The 18,056-nt window shown below is 41.7% G+C and overlaps 1 protein-coding gene across 5 annotated transcripts in view; it reads left to right on the top strand.

Annotated features, from left to right (window-relative positions):
- The window catches only part of LOC149308685 (fibroblast growth factor 13-like), a 153,007-nt gene extending 135,401 nt beyond the window's left edge, over positions 1-17,606 (top strand). For all 5 annotated transcript variants that reach the window (XM_089536296.1, XM_089536291.1, XM_089536295.1 and 2 more), the window contains 2 exons: positions 13,624-13,822; positions 14,471-17,606. In XM_089536296.1, coding sequence (XP_089392422.1) covers positions 13,624-13,822; positions 14,471-14,607 — 336 coding nt within the window. In that variant the 3' untranslated portion in view covers positions 14,608-17,606. The remainder of the gene's footprint in view (positions 1-13,623; positions 13,823-14,470) is intronic.
- The last annotated feature ends 450 nt before the right edge of the window (positions 17,607-18,056 follow it).

The following is an 18,056-nucleotide window of genomic DNA, read 5'->3' as shown; positions in this document are numbered from 1 at the left end:
ATGTTTGGATTGTTTGGATTCTGTTGCAATTTTTAAAGTTTTATTTGTGAGCTGCCTTGGGTCCCTCCAGGGAGAAAGGAACTGTCCAAAACTCTGAACCTACTTAAGGGATCATCCCTTTAAAGGTTGGGCTATATTGAATAAATTTTTATTTCTTTGCAGAATATGCTGATTTCTCTACATAAAGTTTGTCTTTTGTGCAGAAGTTATTTTGCATTAAAATAATGGCATAAAACAATGTAGAAAATCTTGGGTTCTGCAAAAAAGAATTGTGCAAAAAAAAAAAGGTGAGTTTTTTTAATGCAGAGTAAGTTCTGAAGTGTGAAGATTCTCCATCATCGAGGATTCTCCTAACAGGGCTGTCCAACACTCAAGAAAATATAGATTTTGTGGGGGTTTTGGGCTCTGTAGCCATGTTCTAGAAGAGTTTATTCCTGACATTTCACCAGTATCTGTGACTGGCATCTTCAGAGAATGGCGAAACGTCAGGAATAAACTCTTCTAGAGCATGGCCACAGAGCCCAAAAAACCCACAAAAATCTATGGATGCTGGCCATGAAAGCCTTCGACTTCACACTCTGGAAACTCATTTTTTTGGACAATTGTTGACTGGTTCCCAATTTTATTTCTACTCCTAGTTAGGTAAAGCAGGTCCCTGCCCATGCATTTTGTGAATCCGGATCTAGTCCGTGTGACCGGGCGCTTTGACATTACATTTGCCTGCATTTAGCAGCTTGGCATGACTACTGTGCGAATAAACCTTGCATCGGGTGAATGTCTTTTAAGTGCAGAATCAAGGACATAGGTTGTGTTGGATCTCTTGCTGGTATTTTGTTAGGCACCGGTGTTATGATTCGTCACGCCTCGCTCTCAGGAGACTGTGTGAGTTAACCAGGGAATTCTCATGCAGTAGCAATAGAGCCAGGGCTCAGTCTCAGTGCCAAATGGATTGTATGCTGTGCATACTTCCTCGACAATTAGACTACCGGGAGTTTGGAGCCCAGAGTACAGCAAAACCTATCAGGACCTTTGTTTTCTCTGCCTGTACTTTTACAAATCTGAGCAGCAGTGTTTGTGTGAGCTGGTTTTCCCAGGGATTTGGGATCAACACCGACACCAAAAAGCAGAATCTTGCATTCCTTGTAGGGTTCTTTGACAGCAGCCATACTCACCCTGTCAGCAACAGAAAGCATTCATCACCACTGCTGTCTTTGGAGCCCAGAGGAAATTTCCACAGAGGTCTTTGCAGCTTAGGGTGATGATTGGTTTTCATGGTAGAACTCAGTGCTACACAAAGTACAGATCTGCAGACCTTTGTCAGTCTGTGAGCCATCGGCTGCTGGTCCACAGCAAGTTTCCGAGAGGCTGTGCAAATACAATAAGAGTAATAGGCCACAGATATTGCCACATTCAGTCCTTGGCACATTGGGAAAGAAAATGCAAGACCTTCAGATAGTTTGAACAGCACTGGTATGATTGCTTTAAAAAAACAGCCTCTGATATGAATTTGTAGCTAGTAAGAACAATCTTGTATATACTTTAAAAAACAAGTTTCTAAAATATCATCATCATCACCATCAATGCTTATCCATCTAACCATGCCTTTATTCATTCCATAATATGTTTCCATAAGAGATTTTTTATAACATGGGTAGCCTTGAACCAACAATATGGCATACAGAAATCTAGCAACTAAATTCTAGCATAGTTGGAGGGCCAGTAAAAATTCTGGAAACTCTACTGCATCATCATCATCATCATCATCATCATCATCATCATCATCTGTTATTCATTTATATCCTGCATTTTTCCCAGTAATGGGACTCAAGGCAGCTAATCACATTTTAAAAACAATACAGATTTCATAATCATCATCACCACTACCACCACTGAAAAAAATCCCCCCAAAACCCACCCTTTCTGATGTTATTTTTATTTTTGGAGAGAGAAGGTTGTTCCCCATATATTCAGATAACTTTTCTCCCAATTCCCTTTCTGTTCTACTCCAACTTATTTTTAAAATGCAAAATTAGTTGTCATGCATATAATCACTTATTTGTTAAGATCCACTCCATGCTTTTGGCAGACATGGGGTGGAAGACTCTGTTCTGCTTTCCAGAAGGTTTGCATTTTTAAAAAGCACATGTTGAAAGCACGGTTTCATTCGTGCCCATTTGGGCATATGTGGGTTTTTAAAATGCACAAATAATCATTTGCATTTTTGTCTGCATTTTCAGGTGCATGAACATTTGGGGCATTATACAGGAAGCTTGTTTTTGTTGCTGCTATGTGCTGAAGGTGATAAAACTGACTCCAACTTATGATAACCTTCTCTTAGGATTTCTTTAGAGGAGGCTTGCAATAGCCTTCCTCTGAGGCTGAGAGTGTGTGACTTCCCCAATGGGTTTCTAGGGCTCAGCAGGGGACTCAAACCAGCCTCCCGAATTTGTAGTCCAAGACTCATACCAGCAGTTTGACCATTGGACTACAACTCTGGAGATCAGGGTTCGAAACCCTGCTCAACCATCGAAACCTACTGGGTGACCTTGTGTGAGTCATACTGTCTCAGCCTCAGAAAGCCCCATGATAGGTTTGCTTTAGGGTCGCCATAAGTTGGAAACGACTTGTAGGCATACAACAACAAAGAGAAATTTATCACCGGGGTTTTGTGGAAAGATTTGTTCAGAGGGGGGTTTGCCTTTGCCTTCCTCTGAAGCTGAGAGAGTGTGACTTGCCCAAGGTCACCTAATGGTTCTCCATCACTGAATGGATATTCAAACTCTAGTCTCCAAAGTCCAGTGCTCAAACCAATAAACACCAAAAAATTTGCCTCCGAGTAGACATACAAAAAGTAGATTTTGCTGTTCAGGGGTGTTGTCTTTTCTGGTACATGAAAACAAATCAGGAAAGTCAATCCGTCCTTATAATTTCATCTCCATAGCCTGCAGCTCAAGAAAGCATTAATTTAATAATACTGTTGTGCTCAATTAAATGGAAAAAAGACCAATATTGTTGTATTTGCAGATGCTATCCTGTTCATCCCCCCCCCCCTCTTGTTGGCATGTATATGCATCCAACTTCTCGTTTTAATCTTATTTGCCTTGAAATTAAGTTTTTCCCCCAACATCCGATTAAAATAACAAATTCCAGCTTTTCCGGCAGCTTTGAATGTGTGTTTGCGTGTGGTTGCTTTCGCAACGATGACATTTCTGACAATCGAAGCCTTCTGATATTATGTTTTTGCAAAAATTAAACATGCAAGTGGGCTTGAGAGATGATTAAAGCAAAGGCAAGCTGCGGTGTGCAGCCACAGTTTCTGCTGGGAAGCTGCTTAACAGCTTTGCAGAACACAGATGTAATCACCGAACCTGTTGTTTGGACAGGGATCAAAACTGATGCTGCTTTGCCCTTGGAGGGCTGAGATGTCTAGAGAAGGGCTAGATAACATTCAGCTTCTCAGGGATCAATGGACTAGCAGTCCCATCATGGCTCACCATTCACCAGGCTGACTAGTAATGCGGTATGACACCACTTTATGTCCAGTAGCTCCATCCTTTGGAATCCTGGGATTTGATGTTTCACAAGATCTTTTGCCTTCTCTGCCAAAGAGTGCTGGTGCCTCTCTACAAATCCCAGGATTCTGTAGGCTGGAGCCATGGCAGTTAAAGTGGTATCAAACCACATTATTTCTACACTTGTAGATGCACCCAACGGGTGGTGGAAAAGGGACTTCAACCATCTCTGGAGAGCCACAACATTCCCAAACATGGATCAGGTCACGGATATAGCTACCGGGGAGGAGAGACAACATGAAGACATGCCCCCAAATAAGGATTCTGCTTCCTGATGAAATGTCTCTTTGGTCAGTTACTGTATTATAGAATATTGGTTAGTTGTCATTAAACCATTAGGGGAAAATTCTGATTAATTAATTAGTTTTTAGCATGCTGTTATTTTTTTAATATCATTTTTGGCCATTAGAGATTAATATAATGGGCCAGAATCATCTATCATGGTCAACGTTACATAACTTTAGGTATTCTTAGCTACATAGCAGAGGCACTAAGAAACTCGGTTACAGCTTTGCAAAGATGTGCAACAGGAAGCTGGCAAGAAGGTCCTGATGTACGTCTGACTCTACCAATGTACAATGGTGCTCCCTAGCCGGTGTTGATGTACAACGAAACCAATGCACACTGGTCTCATTGTGCAATGGTCCTGTTCTGCATTGGTCCTAATGTACATCGAGCAGTTTGTCACCATTCCCATGTAGTATCAAAACAACAGCCATCCACTGGATATCAGCATTGCAGAACTTCCCAATTCTAATCCCTGTATGCACACGTCCGTTTACAAAGACTTTAAATCCCCTATAGGATTCCAGCTACAATTTCTTTAAACACTTGTCGAAACATTTGAGGATTTAAGAGTAACAAAATAATATTTAATGTTTTCTAGGACCTAATCTGTAGCTAAACTGAATCATTCCCCAAAAGACTGCAGACCACCGAATGGATTTTTGTGGGGGAGAGGAGCAGGAGTTTGCAATGAAAAGAGAAAGAGGGAAAGTCTTTTATGTCCCATTTCAAGTTAATATTCAAATCAACGTGTGAAGCCAACTGTTAAACCCAAGTAGAGTAGATCCATTTTATTTATTTATTTATTTATTTATTTAGATGTATATCTTGGCTTTCTTCCAGTATGAGACTCATGGCAACTCACAGTTGCTGAATGATAAATTGACGCTTAGGTCAATCCCATTAACTCAACAATTCTACTGTAGTTGGGATTATACATTGGATTGAGGCTAATACCTTTTTTTGGCTGGAATCCTGTTGGTTAGTCACAACTAGAATAGACCCATTGAATCCGTTACTGGAGGGTGTTTCAACACAAAGGTAAATCTCATTGATCCAGTGGCTTTATTCAAGTTGGGAATCACAATAGGATTTAAATCTTTTGTCTTCTGTTTTATTCTATGTCATTTCATTCTATATCCCTGAAATTAGGCCCCTGGTTTTGATTGCTGACTTTTCCTTCTTACGTTTCCCTCCACTAACTCTGCATGTTATCCATTTCGTCTCATATCTCTTCTCTTCTTGTTTATTAATTTCAGTTCTTCATTTGAGTTTATCGTAATCAATTTTTAAAAAAAATAATAATAATTAAGTCATATCTGCTTCCACGAAAGGGAACATTCTGTGATTTTGCTGCAGGAAGAAGCAAACGTACCATTAATCTTGTGCTATCATTATTGGCATGTCAAAGCTTTAGTCAATGTTGTGACATTCTAAATTAATCCTCCTGGTCTGATTTCTGACTTTAAAAGGACGGGGAGACGGGGTTAATGGGCTGTTCTGAGCTACATTTTGAGTCTGCGCCATGCTCAAAGAAGCAAGCAAGCAGCCATCTGTGTTACACGGGATGAGTAGCGGTTGAGTAGGAAGCCACCTTGCTCCAGAAAAGTGGCAATGTTTTGTCGGTGAGCTTCTGGATTAATCTTTAAGGAGATTTTTGCAGGCCCTAGAAGGAGGGTAAACAAGTTGTACATTATTTAGATTGGTATCTCTTGGAAGTTTGGAAGCCACTGTGGCTTTCTTCCTTTTGAAGGCTTAATTACCTGTTGGCCCATTTTTCAAAGGCGTCCCACATCAACTTCGCTATCTTTCATCTCTTCCCCCCCCCCCTTCGTCTTGTACATATTTTTTCTTTCGAGGATGTCGATGGAAGCTTTTGCCACAACAAACCTTTATCTTTGTCTAATATTGGACTTAGCTCGATCTCTCTGATGTTGCCAAGTAGGGAGGGGATGGCGGTAAGGAGGGAGTCTTTTGACAGTTGCTATAGAAATCTTGTTGCAATATCATCTTCCATTCCCCTCACGGACTTGGAAATGTGCGTTGCCATTTAGGGTTCTCCCCCAGTTCTCCCGTCACCAGTTTTTTTAGTCTTCAAGAAATGCTTTCCAACTTGTAACCTTACTCCTCCAGCCATGTAACCTAAGTTGCACATCATTCTGGGGTATGTTAAAATTGTCACCTTTCCTTTCTTATGTCTATAGATCCACTCAGTTCAGCTGTGCAGGTCAGTTCAGTAGTTGCAAGCCTGGTGAGCTTTGCTGTTTTTGCTGTCTGAACCAAGGTCCTTTTCACACTATGCAGCATAGCAGTTTACTGTCATGGCAATATCCAGAGGAATCCTGGGGTTTGTAGTTTAGGAGCAGATATTCAGAATTCTTAGCCAGAGAGTTCTAGTGGCTCATCAGATCCCCATTTCTTCTCTCTCCGGGGATTTGGAGTGTCATGCCTCCCCTTGACAATTTGGCTTCAGAAGACAAAAAAACTCATCTACTGCAGCTGTGGCCTCTTCCAACTCAGTATGACAGCAACCTGAGTTCTTGAGAGGATTAAGGAGTAGAAGAGAGAGCACCAAGTCCATGGAGAGGTGAAGGCTTTGGCATTTGGCACAAACCCAGTTCCTTCCCCACCGGCGAAGTGAGATGCTGCACTCCTGCAGCTGCAAAGTGAACTTGTAAGCCATTTCAATTGTCATGGACAGAGAGGTGGGATATAAATAAAGTTTTATTGTTATTTATTAACTCTAGAAATATAATCGACATGTTGGCTGGGACTGAATCGGCAGGCCTTATAAGTCAGGAGCCTTTCATCATTTGATTTGCTGGAAACAAACTTTGTTTCTCTATCAGCCTGCATCCATTGTAAGATACACTTTCTGATTTACAACCCTGGACTGTTTTTAACCCTTATATCTTGTTACTCCTATGTGGACTTTGCTTTGATTTATGGCTCCTGACCTCAGACTGGTCTTTCTCAGACAACACTTATTCCTTCGGCTACTGCACTTTTGGCATTCTGCATTCTTAGTTGTTTGTGGGGGTTTTGGGCTCCATGACTGTGTTCTGAAAGAAGAGTTTATTCCTGATGTTTCGCCTGCATTTGTGACGGGATCTTCAGAGAAATGTTAGTAATAAACTCTTCCAGAACATGGTCACAGAGCCACAAAAAACAATGGATTCCAATGAAAAAAAGGGTTCCATTAGAAAAACCTGTCCGTCATTATGATGGGCATGTCACACAAGCAAGGGGACCCATATCATACAAACAAGGGGGATCCATCCATGATGTTCTGCATACATCAGGCCAAAAATCTCTAATTCATTGCCTCATGCCTGTTAGAAGAATATGGAAAAGTTACGTTTTGGAACACAAGTTCCAGAATCACACAGCCAGAAAACAAGTGTTTGTGAAAATGGTGTGTCATTGTGTTTGATGTCTGGTAGAAGTGGACAATGGTTTTCAGACCTTGCAAAAGTTGCCTTTTGTACTACAACTCCCAAAATTCCTAGCCAGCATTCTGGGAGTTGTAGCTCAAGAAAATTAAACTGCCCAAGCTTCAGGAAAGGCCATCCAGCATCAGAAAAAACATTTAAATCTGCTTTTCATTGGCCCACCCAGCTCAGTATCACATTATATTTAAGTAGTCGTTGACAGTCCCTACATCAATCACAACTTTTATACAAGAAGAAAGAAGGGTCCTTACCACCCATAATCCTTTGCCCTGTCTCATGTTCCAGACTGGCAGTCCGCCAACCCTGAGCAGTCCTTTCATCTGAACGGAGCAGAAACTCTATTATTTTTACACTTTGTAATTCTTCACAGCAACGCTCTGAGTAATGACTCCTCGCAGTTGGCTTTGGAATCTGGTCTACCAAAAGAAAAAGAACCTCCTAGCATTTTTAAAAGAGAGGGAGAGAGAAAAAGTCACAGGAGAAAGAATGAAAAAGAGAGAAGAGCTTCCCTTGGCTGTTTCCCTTTTCAGTAGCTGAAGCCAGTAACTTTTCAACAAGTTCAAAGAGTGGTTTTAAGTGGAGAGGTTTCCCAAAAGATCTGACAGCCCAGGTGGGTGATAGAAGAACGTAGATGGAAGGTGCTATCTGAATTCAAATGCTGCTGGATTTTTAACCCTACATGCCCTAGGGATGATTTTGATGTCAACAATTCTCCATTTGTTTTTTCCAAAATCTGCTCTTGGTTGAAATGGGAAGCGACAGGCAGCATCTCAGAGAAGTAGCGTTCCACCTCACCAACAAGACGGAGAAAACTATGATGGGTGTACTAGGAAATCTATAAGAGCAGGCATGACAGGGAGACAGCAGTGTGTAGTGGTTTGAGTGTTGGACTAGGACTTTGGGAGACCAGCATTTAAATAGCTGTTCAGCCATGAGATGCACCAGGTGACCTTTGGGAAATCAAATTCTTTCTGCCCCAGAGGAAAGCAATGGCAAACCCCCTTGGAGAACCCTATGATAGGTTTTCCTAACGGTCCCTGTATGGTCTGACTGCAACAGCAGCTCCTCATGACAGCCTCCATAGCCATCCTTCAGGGAAGAAATTTTAAATTGCAGAGTGCCATACTGATCCACACCAAGAAGCCATTTCTAGTAATTTTAACCTGATTCAGCAAAGAGTAAACCCACTAAAGTAAACCCAAAGGAAATCAAGATTTACAGAAGTTCTATGGATTCAAATCCATAGGTGGATGGGAGTAAATCTAGGTGGGGTGAGCAAGTAGAGACATGCCTTCAGTTTCCATCAGAAATAGGTCTTTTATGAAGCCAGTAGCTCTGGGAACCCTTTTGGCTAAAGGATAGGGTATACATGTTATAAATAAATCAATTAATTAAATAGCCCAGTCAAGGCCAACCTGTCCCCTGAATCCTTTGCATCGCCACATGGAGACTCATAACATCTATTTTACCTCCATATCCTGGGATAATTGCAGCTAAATTCTGAAGTAACTGTTAGTTCCATCAACCCTTCTCCTCAAAAGACTTATGGCACTGACCCCAAGAGATCTGGCTCTACTACGTGACTAACAACCATTGAAAAGCCTACCTTGGGATTCAAGCCAGGTTTATGTAAGAGGAGGCACTTCAGATAGCCGCTACACAGTCACAGAGGCCCCAGTCTTCCCTGGAAGAAATACCTATAGAGATCAATGCAGCTTATGTCTCAGTCTGAGCTTGGAAATTCATCCTGAAGAAGAATTCATACAATGGCTTGCTTAAGCCATCCATAAGTGAGCAGAGGAAGGATGAAGCTCTGGGACCCGGAGCATCAAGTATGTCCAGTCCCCCTCCAGAACAGTGAATCCACATTGGGATTCACAGGAGCTACTCCCAGTTTTATTAGAGTTGTCCATAATACTGAATCAAAAAATAGGTTCAGCATCCTGAACAGCTCCCTTGAAACCAGAAGTAACTCTAGTAAACCCCGGTGTGAATTCACTGCTCCAAAGTAATGGAGTTACTTGTTATGCCTACCAAGTATCATCATACTCTTGTTCAGTTGTGGATGGCTCTCTCTGGTTATTATAGTTCTTCTTCTTGAAAGTATCTTTCCAAACTCCAGTCTCAATAGATATTCTCCAGACTGCCCCAGTAAGGTGTTGGGGCTACAAGCAAGCAGCTTGAATTGGTCCCAAAACAAACTAAGTGATGTGCCTTGTGCTGCGTCTTCCTGGGAGTAGAAAACTAGCATTACTGAACATGGAACAAAACACTAATATTTGTCCTCTAGGTCTACTTTAACTGAAGGAGTAATTGAAGAAATTCCCCGATCTTCCCCTTCCCCCCAGTTTGCCTGAATGGTTTTCAGGTTTTAAATCTATTTGATTATACATTTGTCCTATCAGAAAGGAGCTGAAGCGATAGAATTAGATGCACTGCTCTAGGTAAGGCATGTCCAAGGACTGTAGCTAATACAACGTGAAAGCCCTGAGGAAAGTACTTATGTGTGTTGGCCTCCTCCCCACTTCACACACACAGACACTGTTCATACTTATCAAAATGGAGCAAATACATTGAATCATCTGCATGGGCAACATGGAGTGACAGGCAGTCGGAGGCAGATGGAAAGCCAAGAAATAGTGGGATTTTGGAGGGAGTACGAAGAAACTGGCTATGATCCCTTACAGGGATTCTATGGTACTACACAACCCTTGTGTTAAACGATGATGTTGTACAACTGATGGTGTGTACGCATTTGTACAATCAAATACAAAACACAGACCACAACCGAATGCACTCCTCATAAGTGAGATGACGCCACATTTACAAATGGTTCCATAACCCTGGACTGAATGGAGATTTTGCACATCGGACAAAAGCATCGAATCACAGCCATTGGGGAATTTATGCAGGAATAAGACACTAATAGGATTCTGGCCGATGTTTTAAGAGAGCTGGGATTTTCTCTGGTCAAGCCCACAAAATCAGAAATTCCAGTTGGGTCTATGAACAAGTCTAAAGTCAAGAATTATTAAACTATGAACCTGATGAGACAACAGCAAGGCAGGAGTCTCCAAGTTGGAGACTTAGGTTATTAACAAATTAATGGACCTACATCCTGTTATAATCCTCATTGAGATCCACTGAATCAAAAGAATGTACATATATTTTGAATTACCATGTTAAAAATGGTTCAGTAAAGTTGCTCTAGTTTTTTTAAAAAAATAATAATAATATTATGAGAAGCACAAGCAAGATAATAAGCAAATTTAATGTTTATGAACTCCATCCATCTATCCACCTGTTGTTTTGGTATAAGAGGCAAAATGAATAATTTGAAATAAACCAATGTTAGGGCACAAATTTTCAAGGGGAGACTGAGTTCACCATTATACAAACAAGCTTAGACTTGGCTATTCCTTTCTTCCTCTTCTTCCTTTCTCTCTATACTTTCTTTCTTTCCATCTGACGACCCCCCTAGAAACATTTAAAAAGAGGCTTAAAGCTCTTCTTTTTTGTCAAGCCTTCCCCCCTGAAGAATGAAGTTATCTACCCTGTTGCCATCGATTCCCTGCTTACCCTTGAAGGCGAATGATTGTACTTAGAGTTCTGTAATTGTATGGTTTTATGATGGGATTTTATCCTTTTATGAAATGCCTGTATGGTTGTAATTGTCTGTACGCCGCTTTGATCTGTGGAAAAGCGGCATATAAATAAAATTTATTATTATTATTATTATTATTATTATTATGGAAAAGGTTTAAATGTTGCTGTTGTTGTTAGTTAGCTATTGCGTTGGGTCCAAATTAGTGTGCTAAATTTATTCTCAAAGAAAGCAATGAGTAATTTAAGCAATTTTCTTCCTGCTGCAAGAAAATCTTTGAAAGCTGCATAGTTTTCAAAAACGATTTGCAGCTCAGGACTTGTTCTGCGCAAAATGTGCACGTGGTTGTTTTGTGGAGAATTAGGATTTTTCTGTGCAGAGGATGCTATTTCCTACAAAGCAAAATGCCGTTCCCAGTGCAAAACAACCACAGGCAAATTTCTGTCGCCAACTACAGCATTTTCGGTGCACAAAGCAACATTTTCTGGGCCGAAAAGAATATTCTGCACAAAATAAACCCTGTGTGAATTTTGTGTAGTATAAGTCCTGAACTGTGAAGGTTCTCATCTGTACAGGGTTTTTGTCATCTGTGTTTGCCATTGCCATCCCCTGAGGCTGAGAGCATGTGACTTGCCCAAAGCCATCCTGTGGGTTTCAGGTCTCCTGGGTGAAACACATTTTTTGAGCACGTCCTCAAATGTACAATGCATAAATATATGTGTGTCTATGGAAACATCCCACTGGCTGCAAGATGCAGAGATCATCATGTTGGGAAGAGCCCTCGGAAGAAATTGCTTGCGCATGGTGTGGCTTGGCTCTTAATTTGATCATTCATCTCTGAATGGGAAAAGTTTTGTGCTCCCTAAACAGCCGCACATTACCATACATAAGCTATAATCACCCGCTGCACGCTCCAGGGTTCTCTGTTACTGCTCTTAATTGGATGACGCACTCTGTGGTTTTCCTCTTCGTCCCACCAACTCGCTTCAGCAAGCGTTGAGTGGAAGAAACGCTTTTGTTTTGAACCGTGCGGAATGCCGCCATCAGGCTTCCCATCTCATCCTAAAACCAATGCAAGCTATGCAGATAAGTGCATATACAATCTATATGCATTGTGGCACACGCACAACAATGATCCAAGTGCACAATCCAATTTGTACTGTGAGGGCTTCTGGTCGCTATTATAGGCTTTCAAGGGCATCCTGCCTGCACTGCACTGATAAAAGTTTGCAAATAAATAATCGCCATGCAATAAGGTAACCTTTAGACATCGTTTGAACAACCATCAGTTGGTAAATGACTGTTTATGCAGTGAGTGTTTGTTTGGAATTGTTCACTCTAGACAACATTTCCCCATCACAACCCAGCAAGCTGTTCACACTGCTGATGTTGTTGCTATTGCTGCTGTTGTGTTTTTTTAAAAATAGATACTTCTAATCTGATAATGCAATTGTCTTTCTGATCAATATTTTTTTAACTTAAGGTGGTATTACCGCACTGCCCTCAGGTTGTTCCCTGAGCCAGTCTGCGTGCTTAAAATTGCATTACGTCTTGCTCAAATTCATTTGAAGGCCACTGTTCTGCATTCAGAGAGGAGGTAGACATGTGGCCATGGGAGCCCTTTGGGGTGAAAATGTATGAAATTATTTTTACATTCAGAGATGTGGACCAGATTCCTGTTGTCATGTACACAAGTATGGGTTTCCTTACACAGGTTAGACAGTTTCAGTTCATGGCTGCAGGGGTGACATTTCCCATGAGCTTGCATCTTATTGTTAGTCCCAACTGGAGTAGAGCCATTGAATCGATTGATTTGACCTCTGGGTTGACTCACTGATCAAGACTTGGTTCAGTGAGTCTGCCCTATTTGGGACCAGCCAACAAAATTCCAGGGGTGCATTTTTGGATGGAGCATAGCAGTTCATCTGTATCTTCAATATCAGTATCTTCAGTATCTTCAATCAGCCAGCAAACTGGCAGATAAACCACTGAATGCACAATGTTGGTATTCAGCAGACAAGTGGCATAGTTCAACGTCTGTCTAACAATGTGAGTGCTGACCTAGGCTCTGTCTGCATAGACTAAATAAATCAGCCTTCCTCCATCCTCTTGACAGGGATACTGAACAATGAACAGCTCATACGTCAAGTCTGGCGAGAATAGACCAGGCAACATCTGGTCCATTCAGTACTAAGCCCAGGGTATACTATTGTTAAAATGGATTAAATAACTCCCCATTTTCTCCAGATCTTCTGGGCAAATCCAGAGCCCTCTGTTCAAACACCAGGTGGCTGTTAACATGGGCATCCTGTTCTGTCACCCAATGCAGCTGTCATTGGCCCATGTCACTCATTCTGAGGTAAGAAGAAGGGGTCCAGCTATGTGACCAAGGCTGGACATCTTGTTCTAACCTCAGGAGTGAGTGACATGCCACCACCCTGGATACATTGAGTATCAGAGCATAACGTCCAAGTGAACATCTGCCCAGTATCAGGATAGAGGGCCCCAGGTAATGGAGGGAGATTGAGTTTCTGGGCCAGGATACTCCATAGTGAGCCCAGAGTATCCTGGCCAGTGCAGACAAGGCCCTGCACTACACAGATTCAATGTAATATCTCAGCCATATTGTGTAGCATGCATTGATCCTTCTCTTTCCCTTCTTTCTTTCCCCCCATCCATACCGCCCAACCTTTTTCCCCCCTTGCTGCAGGAACATTTCACACCAGAATGCAAGTTCAAAGAATCCGTTTTTGAAAACTACTATGTCACTTACTCCTCCATGATCTACAGACAACAGCAGTCAGGAAGAGGCTGGTATTTGGGTCTTAACAAAGAAGGCGAAATTATGAAAGGCAACCACGTCAAGAAAAACAAGCCCGCCGCACATTTCCTTCCCAAACCATTAAAAGGTAATGTTGCTGAGAACTGCCTTAGTAGCTTGCAGAAAAATGCACATATATGTTGAGCATGCCAGATTCCCTCCTTTTAATTTATTTCAGTCTGCTAGTGACATAAATGGATTGTAGAGGGTCCATTTTGGAAGAATCTTAACCCTCTTAAAAGTGGTGGCTGGATGGAGAGAGAATGCCATCCAACAGCAGAGAGGATGCCTATTGACAGGACAAAATCTCAGTGATGAAGGCCATCTGGTACACACACAAAAGCATAGCAAGAAAAGTAAATTACCCCATAATGGCTGGTGGCTCCCAAGTCAGTTGTGTGATGATTCCTGGTTTTAGTTCACAAAGGAGCTACCCATGGTGTTGGAACCTATCCTTCAACTACATCCATCACCTTAGATAACTCCTTTGGAATGCTGGGCAAAATCTGGAAAAGATACTCTGGCATGCTGGCATTAGAACCACATCTAGGAAAAATTATTTCAGTTTAAGAGCCTAATTCAATATCAAAGCAGTTCTGCAAGGAACAGAACAGAGGGAAAGAGGGTGCAGCCCTCTCAGAGGTCCTGGCTGTGAGCTTGGAAGGGTCAGGTCTTTCCCCTAAGCATTAGGTTCCCCATCTCATCTTAAATGACTCAAATATCTTGTTTCTTCCAGTGGCCATGTACAAAGAACCCTCCCTCCACGATCTCACAGAATTTTCACGGTCCGGCAGCGGAACGCCCACAAAAAGCAGAAGCGTCTCCGGAGTGCTAAACGGTGGGAAATCTATGAGCCAGCACGAATCGACGTAGCCAGCATTGGAGAATGAGCGGAGAGACGTATTGATGGAACCTTAGCTCTGGAATCACAGTCGAGAACCCTAACTTAGCCGTCTACCCACCCAACCGTTCCGTGTCCCAGGCAAACGCCAAGGAACTGGCCTGAGTCGCATTGTCTTATCAGCCATGTTAGACCTCTTGGTTGTTCAAAAATAACATTATTCTTTTGTATTGTTTTGGTTGCTTTTTTCCTTTTTCAAAGGAGACATCCCAGTAGCATAGATTGTGCTTGTGCGATCTCACAAGGAGAGCCAGGCATCCTTGCGTTGTGGCATAAAAACAGTGGAGAAGAACTATTTTATCTCCCTCCTTCCATCTCTTTTCTTTTTTAACTTTATTCAGAAGCAAAGCAAATACAAAAAGACAACATATAGGAAACCTTTTCATAGCTGGTGTGAATTTGCTTCCTATCTGAGAGACTGAAAGACCATTTTCTCTTTCTTTCCTCTTCAGGGGGAAATTTCGTGCTCAGTATTTTATATATATCTAGCATCAGAGGGGCAAAAAAAAAAGGAAGGTAGAACCTTTTCTGTTTTGTTTCTCGGCTTCCCATTTTATATCTCTTTAAATTTTGCTAGGCAGAACAAACCCAAATGCATTCCCCCCCCCCTTTGGAACAGGGCAGATGTTTGAGTTATTAACTCCAATGGGTCTTCTTCAGAGGTGTGTCTTTGCAAGCAAAATGATGCTACTAGCGGTAGGTTATTTGGGGGAAGGGGATTCAGGTTTGGAGCTGAACCTCTGGCTCCAGCCAAAAAGTGTTCTTGTGGTTTTGAAAAAAAACAACATTGAAATATATACAGTTTTTTTAAGAAATAGATTTGTAGTATCCTGTTTCGAGTCGTTGTGCTGACCCCAAGTCTGTAGGAACTGAGGTGTTACATTAAACCCCAGTCAGTGGAAGATGATGTTTTGTTTTCGTTGTTTTATTTTGAAAAGGGGGATCATGTCATCCCCACTCTGTCGACTTTTTCCCCTTCCCCTCTTCTCTCTCCTAATGATGTTTTGTGTATCCTATTAAAAGCAACCACAACCCTGTTGTCGTGGCTTCTTTTTTCTAAAGACAGAAACTGTGGATCTAAGGTGACTTAACCATCCGATTTGTAAAAATGAACAAATGTATCCTTTTTTTTTCATTTACATAAATTTGGATAGGAGGAGCTTTAAACACACTCATTGCTAAAAGGATATATATATTCCTATGGAAAGGGAAAAACATCCAGTCCCTTCTATGCACAGAAAGGTAGTGGGATGGTAGAAAGATGCTAAATCTGCTGTTAGGCCTACCTAGAGTAGACCCACTGCAATCAATAGGAACTCTGACTAATAAGTCCCTATTCCTTTCAATGACTTTCTTTTATGTAGGACAACATTGGTTTTTTGCTCGTCTTCCATTGAGGAGGAACCTGTTCCTAGGATACATTCAGGGAACTGAATATGGCAGCATAGGGATGCAAACCTTCAGCTATTTCATCCTTGAACACAGGGAGCAATGATTTCCGCAGTTTTCTCGCCATCGCAGGAGAAAACAAATATCTCTGTGCCATTTTCACACGGCATTCACACATTTCCAAAGTGTTTTGTGAAATAATTCTGTGCAGAAATACACGTCGGTTTGTTTATAGTCAAAAAATGTCAGTTTTTTTGCATTCACACAAGCAGTGGCTGAAGTCCTACTTCAGATATTACAAAGTGTAACTTTGCAATGATGGAGCTATGTCACTGACATGATATGCAACTATGCTAGTTAACTGCAACGAGGCACAAGGAGCCGCTGCACAAGATGTCCTGTTGTGGAATGCGGACTTTGCTCACACAACAGCACACATTGAACATTGGGGCACATTCTGCAGAGGAACCTGTGCCCAATGGCCATACTGTTGGCTCTACCTGCACATAGGCCTCTGTGTCCCACATGAGCATACAGACATTGCACAACAACACAATTTAACTTTCCATAGTGGTAAAATTCAAAGATATAGCCATGTTAGTCTGTAGAATCAGTATGTGGAGAGTTCTTGTAGCACCTTTGGGACTCACTGAAAGAGGTTGGCAGCATGAGCTTTCATAGGCTTCAGTAAAAGCATCTGAGGAAGTAGACTGAAGTCTACAAAAGCTCATGCCGCCAACTTCTTTCTTTCAGTTAGTCTCAAAGGTGCTACAAGATCTCTCTGCACAGAATTTAACTTTGTGCAATTGTAAGTCAGTTTGCAATGCAAAAAAACAGGTCCCCACAAACAGGGTGTTGTTGTTTTTTTCATTCTTCAGAAACTCACATGGTTTTCCTGTGCAAAAAAAAAATGCTTTTTGCACCCAAAACAGCATATGTTTTTGGAGAGTGTGGAGAGGAGGTTGTACAACATCCACATATTCATGCAGGGGCGGACCCATATTGTATTTTTGCACAGAATTACTTCCCCCAAAAAACTTTTGGATGTATAAATACAGGGCAAAAACTGCCAATTTTTTCACTTTTGTGTTATTCTTCCCAACCATGCTTCCCAAGTGCTGGGAAACCCATTTTTTCAGCTGGGAGATGAATAATGGAACATATTTAATGCCTTCGCCAGTTACAACGCCCCTGATTTGGAGATAGCCTGGTAAAGGAACTGGATGGGGTGCAATCTTGTATCGTCTTCCCTTCCCTTTGACCCTGCTCTGCTGCCTCCAGGAAGGTTCAATTTGCCTTGCCCATCTACCTTTCCTTAAAGCAAAATAAAACAAAATCTTCCGTTAAGAGTTTCATTTACTTCCTCATATCCGTTGCATGGGAGAAAGTTGGAATCTTGGCTTAAGAATTGCATGACGTGAAGACTTTTTGTGCATTGCTCATTGTTGGCCTCTGTTATGGAGCTGTACAAAGCTGACATGGTTTGGTGAGAGCTGTTTCCTGCTGCTCTGTATGAAGGAGACATTTATTATTTGTTGTATACAACCATGCACTGAATAAACTAATTTATATTATGATGTACTTTTTAAAAAAAGGCAACAGCTTTTGTGGATTTGTTTTTTAAAAACCATGGATCTTCTTTGCCTTCTCACCTCAGAGACGCACAAACATGCCTGTGGTGTGGGCCAGTGGTTCCCAAATGTGGGTCCCTCAATGTTGTCAGAAGGAGTACATACTCTGTAGGCACCAGATCCCATCTGATCTTGGAAGCTAAGCAGAGTTAGACCAGTTTAGTACTTGATAGGAATTCTAGGCTATATTTCAGAGGAACGCAATACCAAACCACCTCTGAGTATCCCTTGCCTAAGAAAACCCTATGAAATTCATGGGGTCCCCATCAGGCGACAAAAGTGCATACACACAAATGATGCTAGAGTTCAACTCTCAGCATCCTTGGTTATTGGACAGGTTGTCTAAGCCATCTGGGAGTGGAAGTCCAGAAAGACATGAGGACCCACAGTTCACACACCAA

The sequence above is a fragment of the Sceloporus occidentalis genome, unplaced genomic scaffold, assembly GCF_023333645.1.
Source record: "Sceloporus occidentalis isolate IW3139 unplaced genomic scaffold, rSceOcc1.0.p SCAF_8, whole genome shotgun sequence".
In the NCBI taxonomy this organism is placed as follows: Eukaryota; Metazoa; Chordata; class Lepidosauria; order Squamata; family Phrynosomatidae; genus Sceloporus; species Sceloporus occidentalis.
The sequence above is the reverse complement of the archived record's forward strand: the minus strand, read 5'-3'. Positions and strand labels throughout refer to the sequence as shown.